General features: G+C 52.6%; 1 protein-coding gene across 1 annotated transcript in view; it reads right to left on the bottom strand.

The window, feature by feature from the left end:
• Nucleotides 1-1,897: 1,897 nt before the first annotated feature.
• The window catches only part of TGM2 (transglutaminase 2), a 32,324-nt gene continuing 24,883 nt past the window's right edge, over nucleotides 1,898-9,338 (bottom strand). The window contains exons 11-13 of the mRNA XM_019750243.2: nucleotides 5,746-5,906; nucleotides 4,552-4,688; nucleotides 1,898-3,812 (exon numbers count right to left, since the gene is read on the bottom strand). Of these exons, the coding sequence (XP_019605802.2) occupies nucleotides 3,662-3,812; nucleotides 4,552-4,688; nucleotides 5,746-5,906 (449 nt within the window). The 3' untranslated portion in view covers nucleotides 1,898-3,661. The remainder of the gene's footprint in view (nucleotides 3,813-4,551; nucleotides 4,689-5,745; nucleotides 5,907-9,338) is intronic.

The following is a 9,338-nucleotide window of genomic DNA, read 5'->3' as shown; positions in this document are numbered from 1 at the left end:
CCTGATACCAGCACCGTAAGTTGATCTTGGATGGGGGCCAGCAGCACTGAGCTGCCATGTAGCAGCGCACAAAGGGACTGTACTGTAAGGACCCAGACTCAGCCCTCACATCTGATTTGGGGAGTAGGATCTCAGGCTCATTTTCTCTGTCTGTAAAATGGGCCTAAGTGACCAGCAGGGCCTTTCTCCTTCCTGGGTTCCTGGCTAGTGGGTTCCCAGGGGTAGGGTAGGCTTAGGGGCTAATCAGGAGAGGCCTCTGAATCTGTCCAGCATTGGCAGACCTGGCTGGGCAGCCCTGCCCCTGCCCTTCAGAGCGGAGGCAGTCAGGCCCAGCAGCCAGACTTGGCAGTCTTGAGTCCACTTGGGGGATGTGCCCTGACCCTGTTCTCAGGGTGCTCCAGAACTTGTGGCAGACATACAAACAGCTGTTCCTAACTCAGGCTGCTGAGCATTTTAAAGGGCTTTCTACAATATGGCAAGGGGAACCAGAGATTGAAGCAATTGGCTGTAATCCAGGAAGGCTTCACAGAAGAGGCCTCCTTGGAGCAGGGCTTGGAAGGCTACGTAAGAGTTCCTTAGGTGGAGACGATGGTAAGGGCGTTCTTAGTAGAGGGAGCAATGATAGGTATCAGCTATTCCACTCCACCCCCCACCCCCCACAATTGCCTAGTGATCGTTTTTGGGGGGCTGGAAATAATATTTTCCAGAGCCCCTTGCTTGCTAGTTTCTGATTAGGCTATACCTGTGGGGAGAAGGCAGGAGGATGAGAGATGCAGCCTGCCTCTGGCTCCTGCCACAGCCAACTTCAGCAGGCTTTGTAGATTCCAGCAGCTCTGTTGGTTCCAGGGCTGCAGTGACAGTGCCTCCAGCAGCTGGGTGGTGAGGACTGGCTCGTGGGCTCCTGTCCAGCGTGGCAGCTCCTGTCCGATTTCTGGGTAACGCTCCTCCCTTTTGCCCTTCCCGCCTTTCAGATGCCTTTGGAATAAATTTCCTTTCTGAACTCCCTCTCCCCCTGAAATAGCCCAGTGATTTCTGTTTTCTAGTGGGTCGCCAATTGATAATGAAGGAATAGGAGGATTCACTACCCAGAAAATATGATGTGTGTTCATTTTGATTCATTTTTTAGGCGCATGTCGTGTCTTTCAACATGAGTTTTCCGAGGACCACAGACCATCTTCTATCATCTATTCAGTCAACAAACACTATCAGTGTCTTGCCGGTGGGGAATGAGGTGAATGACCAAATCCCCGCACTTCTGGAATCACAGTCTAGATGTGGCACTGGCCGGTACAATAGCCAGTAGCCACCTGTGACTATTAAGCACTGAAATGCAGCTAGTCTGAATTGAGATGGGCTGTCAGTATAAATAGACACCACATTTCAAAGTCTTATTTATTAGTGTCTATTTAAGAACTACTTTGTGCCTGCTCTTGAGGACTTCAGATAGGATGATGCGTGGGACAGATATACCAACATGGAACTAAAATTCACTGATAAATGTTTCAGTTGATCCATTTTCCAGGCCTGTGGGGGCCTGAGAAGAAATCTGGGAAGGCTTCACAGAAGAAGTGACATTACTGTTAAGATTATAGGCTGAATAGGAGTTCACAAGACGGGCATTCTAGGCCCAGGGAACTACACATGCAAAAGCTAAGAGGTTGACAAGTGCACAGGGTATTTGGTGGGATACAGGAAGTTCATTGTGGCCCAAACATGGTTTGTTCAAGGAAGAAGCTAGAGATGGAGCCAGACTGTGTAGGGTCCTGAATGCCAGTCAAGTTTAGACCTGGGGGAGGGGCTGAGGCTGGGGGAAGGCTCTCAGGCAGGAGGTGGCAATGTGAATGAGCCCCCGCCCCCACCCTCCTCAAAGGTGTGAACAAGACTAGGCCAGACCTTGTTTGAATGTGAAAAATAAACTCTTTTATTTCAGTGCTCACTACTTGTGGCTCAAAAGCATATCTACTGTCTGCTTGGAACCCCAAAGCATTTATAAAACCATAGAGAAATAGAGCAATATTCATATAGAACATACGTGTTGGCTCATTTTGTGATTCTTCCCTGTGCAAAGCAGAAAGTTCTAAGTGCGTCAGGATGACTTTCCCCAGGTCCCTCTCTAGGCTTTGGGTGGCCCTGGATGCTGTGACCCCACCCCAGGTAGAGAATACTCCCATTTTCCCTCTTCCAGAATGAGGGAGGTGTAGTCACATGCAGAGTGTGGAGGATAAAGTCAGAGATGACACCTCATGGGCTCCCCAAGCTTACTGAGGGGCAATGACAATGGTCCAGGGCCCCGGTCCTGCAAAGAGTGAGTGGATGAGATGCCAACCTTGTTGGTTAGTGGCCAGCACAGGCAGCTAAGGCACTTGTGAAGTGTAGGCATTGCGGTGGGGAGGCTCACGGGGAGGACAGGTACCTCCGGGGTTCTTTTCCCCTAGAACTGGGGTCTGAGGGAAAATGGGGGACTTGGACTGGGCTGGGGGCAGAATGGTGGTCCTGGTCATGGTTTCACTCTCAGAAACATCCTGGGTCTGTGGCCTAAGGCTCTGTGGAGCCAGGGAGTAGGACTCGCTGTCATTTGTAAGGCTGGATCATCCAAAGCATCAGAATTGTAGAGCTGAGAGGGCCTTGGAGATGAACTGATTCAACCACTCCGTTGATCAAAGAGGACCCGGAGCCCCAGAGAGGAGAAGGCAGTGGCTGGCCGGTCTGGGGGCTCCAACCTAGTGCTTTGACCCCTGCAATCCCTCCCCCCCTTTTCACCCCAACTGGGCCCTTTTTGATCATGTCCCAGATGGCCTCTCTGACATTCACAGGTCAGAGCGGGTGTCATGAATAGGACACTGGACTTGGAGTCAGAAGGCCCAGACTCCGTTCCCATGCCTTCCCCATATCCAGCCTTGCAAATATCCATGAGCTGGCCAGTGGGAAATGAGCCACTGCCCTTTGCCAGGACTCGGTCTCCTCATTGTGAAAGCAGCTCCTACTCTGCCGATTCCTGTTGTGATTAAATGGGTTGGTGGCCGCGTGAGCACCAGCAACTACAGAAAGCACCTAGCACATAGTAAGTGCCTCACAACAATGAGAAGGGCAGGGGACTGTGGGCCAGAGCTTCTGGACGTGGGAGAAGTTTAAGCCTGGCCTATACCTGCGACCCTCCCATCCCCCACCTGCTCTGTCTATCCCAAGGGCCCGAGGCCTGGGCACAGTCTGGGGCAGGGGTACAGGGCATGATGGGGTGTTGAGTTCCTTGACTCAGCCAATGGACACACTGTTTCTTTTTTGCTTGCTCCAAGGGACTATGGAGTAGTTCAGACAATATAGCGGGTCGTCAGTAGCTTTCCAAGTGGCATCTGGGCTGGAAAGGGGGGAGTGGGTCCCTCCTCCACCTCCCCAGGCCCAGTCAGCCAAAGTCAAGCCTCCCATGTGGAGGTCCAGAACATTTCTTACAGGTAAGGGAGGTTGGGAACCAAGCTTGGGGGACAAGATGGGCCAGAAGTGCATTATATTCCAAATAGTACCCCCGCCCTTCCAGGCAGCCCACCCCTGACCTGGGGTCTGGGACCCAAAAAGGGGCAAATGCTGCTCATTAATTTGGGATAAAGATTGGGGGTCAAGTTCTGGGCTCTCAGCTGGCTGAGGTGGGGCTGGGCACGGGAGTCCCTTAGGGGGGGCCAATGATGACATTCCGGAAGCCCTTCACAGACTTTAGCTTGTCACTCTGGAAGTTCACCACCAGCTTGTGGCGGCCCACGTGGAGTGGCAGCAGGTCCACCCTCACCTTGGCTTCCTGGCCCCCCTCCACGGGGTGTGGGCTGTGGAGAGAGAGAGGAAGAGGATGAGCAGAAGGGTCCAGGGCGGTCCTCATGATGGAGTCAGGCCAGGATGACGCCTGACTGCTGAGAACTTAGCACGGATGTACAGCTTAATGCCGACAAGAATAAAATGGGCCCACTGAACACTCTCCGAGGTCCTGGGCAATCTGCCCTCTTATGTGTAGAGGGGCTCGTGTGTGTGCACCCCCACATAGAAGTGATGGTGTGCTTGGGCGTAAGAGTGGGTGTGCTCAGGTGACCCTGTGTGAAAATGTATTGAGAGGTACACGTGTGATTTGTGTTCTTTCCTGTATGTAAGTTACATTACAATAAAAAAGCAAAAGTTAAGGAGTGTGTATGTTTGTATATGTGTACATCTGTAGATGTGTTCCGTGTACACCTGTGGATAATTAGAGTGCAGGTGCCCATGTTTATGTGAGGACACGTGTGTTGGGGGCGGGTGCTTAGTGATCGGATGTGTAAGTGTTCAGGTTTGTGAAGGCACATGCATGGAACGCAGCTAATGTGGTGGGGCGTTGAGAGGATTTGAAGGTGGAAACTCTGCCCTCAGAATGTTTGGGAAGGGATACGGGAGTATACTGGACAGGTGTGTGGGTGGGTGTGTGGGAGATGAGAGGAGGGGTTACCCGTGGGACTTTGGTGCCTAAGGGCAGCCCCTTCCTCCATTAGCATCTGCCCTCTGCTCCCAGGTCCCCAGGCTGCAGTGACCAGCACTTACATCTCCACCGTCTTCTGCTCCTCGGTCAGGCCGGCCCCCTCCACAGTGAAGGTGCAACCTTCCAGGGCCATGGTGAGTGGGTTCCGCAGGGACACCTCAGCCACCAGCTTGCGATTCTGCTTGGGCTCTCCCAGGACCTGGGAGAGGGAAAGGGGCAGATGTCAGGGGCAGCAGTGAGGGAGGGGGCCCAGAGCCCCACAAAGGCAGGAAGGTCCTGGCTGGGTCATCTCTGTATTTGCTGCAATTTGGCCCAATGTTTGCTGAACAAAGCCATGTCCACTCTGCCACTCTCCGCCTCTGTGCCTCAGTTTCCTCACGGAGCTGCAGTGAGGCTCCATGCACCCCAGATGGGGTATGAAGTACCTTTGTTGTTCTGGAGTCTGGAGTGGAAAGATCACAGGCTTTGAAGCCAGCTGATTTCTACTCCTTTCTCACTGTGTAACCCTGGGAAAGTCCCTACCCTCTCTGAGTCTTAGTTTCTTCATGGGAGAGAAATGCCTGACCGCAGGGTTCTCATGGGGATGATTGAGCTAACATGTGCAAACTCCTAGCAGAGTGTTGCACACAGTACTCATTCCATCCCCCTCCACTTGTCACCATTTCTTTGTAAATGCTGCATTTAGGATTCTGGGGCTGTGGCTCCTTGACGTGACTCACTACGATGATGATGGCGGTGACGGTGATAATAGCTTTTATTAGACTTTATAATGCACTGGATATTGTTCTATATGCTTCTTGTGGATGCACATTTAATCTGTAAAATACCCATGTGGAATAAACTGAGGCCCAGACGGGGCAAAGTAACATGCCCAGGATCATCCAGGCACAAACCCAGGCAGTCAGACTCCAGAGTCTATGCCCTTCACTCCTCCACCCGCCCTGCCAGGGCCCCAGGATCTGAGAATCTAGCCTTAGGAGGTGAGCTTTTAAGGGTCATGATGCTGAGATCCCTAAATTCCACAATCCTACCACTCTGACATTCTAGGATTCATTCTTAGAAACTCTGAGTCTCTAAGAATTCTTTTGGCTTCATGATGCTTTTCTTTGGTGAAGCCAAAATTTGAGGCTCCCTGAGACATCAAAGATCTTGAGGGTGCAAGGATGCAGGTGTGTGCGTGAGGCTTGCCCCTTCCCGGTCCTGGGCTTGTCCTGGGCCCTCGCCCTGCCTCCCACCCTGCCCAGCCTGCCCCTTACCCGGATCTTGATTTCTGGATTCTCCAGATAGATGTCCCTCTCGGCCAGCAGGTAGCTGTTGGCAGCCTGCTCAACGAGGAGACCCCGGACCTTGATGAGGTTCGACTCTGTTAGGCAGTCACGGTACTTCTCGTAGAGGATTCGAAGGGGAATGCTCTTCTCTGCAGGGAGGAAGAGGAGAGTACACATAATGTCCGAATCATGGCCCCCACCTCTCTGGCATCTCCACCAGGTGCAGAGAGGGGAGGGAATGTGCTGGAGCTCACACAGCTGGTGAACGGCTGGGCAGACCCCAGGCCATTCCCCCACCTGCCTCAGCTCCAGGGTTCCCAGAGAGGAACTGGAAGGGAGGCAGAACAGCTGGTAGGGGAAATGCTGGAACACCAACAGGCCCGGGTTCTAATCTTGCCTCCACCCTTTGATAACTGTTGATGTTGTGCAAGTCATTCCACTCTCAGGACCCCAGTTTCCCCCATCTCTTAAGGTTGATAAGATTGTACCCATTTTACAGATGAAGAAACACTTCTGCCAGTAAATGCCCAGCTCAGGAGACCTGGCCCTGCTTGGCCACTGACTGGCTGTGTGAGCCTGGGAAGATGACCCCCCCCCCTCTGTTTCTCCAGTTCCCCCTCTGTTCTCTTTCCACAGACCATCGGCACCCTGAACTCTGGCAATGCTAAGAGCAGAGGTCATTTCAGAACAAAAGCCACACAATGATAGGGAAGTGAGAAAAAAGGCAACAGGGCCAACCCTGCTGACTGCAGAAAAATGCAATGTGATGTTTAGACCCATTTTTCTGACAAGAACACTGAGATCCGGAGGCACCAGGGGTCTGCCTGTAGGAGGCAGGAAGGAGCAGTGAAAGAGCACAGAACTGAGAATCTGCAGGCCTGTGCCAGGCCCTGCTTGTCCATTTGGTCACAAAGAAACTCCGGCAAATCCCTCTGCTCTTTAGCCTCCCCTGTCAAACAAGAGCCCTAGAGAGAGACGGTCTTCAGCATCCCTGGAGCCCAGCCAATCTCTTGACATTGTCCCAGTGCCATGACAGGAGATGCTGTTGGCTCTTTTTCTGCCATCTGTCCTCTCCCTACCCCTACCAGACCAACGTTTCCCAAACACTAGCCAGCCACCTGACAGTTCACACCTCTGAGTATATCCTCATTATTTGCTCATCATTTTTCTTTCAGTCCCCTCATTTTGTACTTTTTAACCTTGATTGTTTAGGGAGATTTTTTCATCATTATTTGCAGCAAACTAGTCTCATTTACCATAAATAGAAGGTAGCTGGTGAAAATTGATACAAGCAAAGTCATGCTTATTCAATTCGGTGAGAGAGGCTTGCCTGCTGAGGGTTCTGACTTTGAGACCGGAGCCTGCTGTTAAACAGGGAGACTGGCAAGGGTTACGGATGCTAAGACCCACGAACACCCACTCAGCTGCTCCCCATGAGGTCATCTGAAGGACAGCGAGGACCTGAGAGAGTCACTTTCTCACCATGTGAGTCAAGGTCTAGGCCCTGGGGGAGGGGCACACTGATAGTCCACGTCCCACCCTTTGGAAAATGCTGCACTTGTGTGCCCAGCCCTACTGCCATTCATTCCCAGGGTGGATCTGTGAACAGATGACGTGGGGGGAAGAAAACCAAATCTTCTGCCAAAAGGGACAAAAAGGAGTGAAAATTCCTGGGTCAGGGCCTGGTGGGGCAGAGTGGAAACTCTGATCTGCTCCACAGGAAAAGAAAGAAAACATTGTCCTCCAGGAGTTTGGAGGACATGGCCCTAGCCCTAACTGTTGACTTTTCCAGAAGGCTGAACCAGGGTGGGGCTGGACCTTTGAGAATTGCTTTCTGCCGGCCAGGGACCACGACTTTGGCCTTGGGCTACATGCTGGCTGAGAGGAGGAAACATGTACAGTCGGTTTCAGTCATTCTTTAGATGATTTGCCCTGTTCTGGAAGGTGCAGCGGGTGTGATCACCAAGGCCACGCTGGCTGCATTCCCAGTGACGCACCTGGAGGGGTCAGGGAGGAGAGAAAGGGTGGGGGCAGGAAAGGGAAGGGAGAGAAGCAGCAGAGCAAGGAGGCAGGGGTGGGGGCTACTGCATTCTATTCAGCTGTCTTAGGCCTGGCTTCCTGTCATCAGCACACAGAAATCCCCCAGACCTTGTCATCAAAGATTAACAAGCAATTTATGTAAAGCGTGGAGTCTCCAAGGGTGAAAGACTCTATCTCAGGTTGAGCTTGGCATTGGAGGCTACAATAGGTCACTCAGGACTAGCTCTGCCTTACAACCTGAGGATAGCACACAGGAGGACCTCTGCCCTCTCCTTGCGTCCCTTGTGGGTCAATGATACAGCAGGAGGGACCCCCTTTGTTGTGAACACAGAACAATGCTCCAGGGACCCGATGGTATCTGGGAGGCAAAAAGCGACTAAACAATGGCCTGAGAGAAAGTTATTCTGGCATCACTGGCCCAAGCTGAACTTCACTTCATGCCACACATTCCAAGGACACTTCCTCTCTTTGAAGCAGTTCTGAGCACGAGAAGGAACTGACATATGGGCATTCACATGAAGAGGCTGCTGCAAGGGTCTACAAAGATGATCCAGCCTTGGTACAAATGGGGAACCTGAGGCCTGGGATGGAGAGGAGAACGATCCAGGAACCCAGAGCCTGTTGACGGAATTGCTGGAGGTAGAACTTGGGTGCCCTGACCATCCTACACACCTTCAGGGATGGACCCCTGCCCCTGGTACGTGGGGCCTGGATGCAGAGGTGTGAGCTGGGTCCTTTCATGCCACCAAGGTTGGCAGGGACTCAGTCACCACTAAGCCCAGCACTGAGCCCGCTGTTTGGCACAGTACGTGTTCAGGAAAGGTCCAAGGGGCTTCTCAGTTTCCCCAGGCCTCTTTGTACTTCTGCTCAGCAAGGACTGAAGAGCTCCCCCACGTCCAGGCACCATGGTACACTTTCTAGACATTCCCCGAGGACACGTCTTCCTCTTCAGTCCTCACGGGGGCCCATTAGGTGGGTGTGCTGTTGTCCCATTTAACGGACAAGTCTGATTTGAGGCTCAGAGACCATGTTCACCCTGCCCAAGGTTGTACCTTTAGGAGATGGTAGAGGCCAGATTCAAAACCAGTCTGGCTGGCCTCAAAATACATCTTTCAGCAGTTGTAAGTGTTGGGGCCCCAGCCCTGGGGTCAAGTGGCTGCCCCTCAGGGCTTAGCCCCTACTCAGAGATCCTAACAGAGGGTCTGCTCTGGGGGTGTAGCTACAGGGGTGCCCATGTGGGCCCGAGACAGAAAAACCAGGAGGTGACCCTGTCCGTACCACAGGCCCCCACCTGAACCAGACTGGCCTTCTTAGGAACTGGAAGGCTGTGCCCCACATGCCAGCCCATGGGGCCAAGGGCCAAGCCAGAGGTCACGAAAAAGAGGAAAAGTTCTGGGTTGACAGGCAAGAGGAGAGGGGAGGGCCAACAGATTTGTAAACACAGAGAGTTTTGTAAACACTCCCTGCCCTGGGCCTCACCACCAGTTCTGGTTATTAGCATACTAGTTCCCAGGTATTAAATGCCTACTGTGTGCACGGCC

Source organism: Rhinolophus sinicus, linkage group LG13 (genome assembly GCF_036562045.2).
Source record: "Rhinolophus sinicus isolate RSC01 linkage group LG13, ASM3656204v1, whole genome shotgun sequence".
Taxonomy (NCBI): Eukaryota; Metazoa; Chordata; class Mammalia; order Chiroptera; family Rhinolophidae; genus Rhinolophus; species Rhinolophus sinicus.
This window is presented reverse-complemented; position numbering and strand designations above follow the sequence as displayed.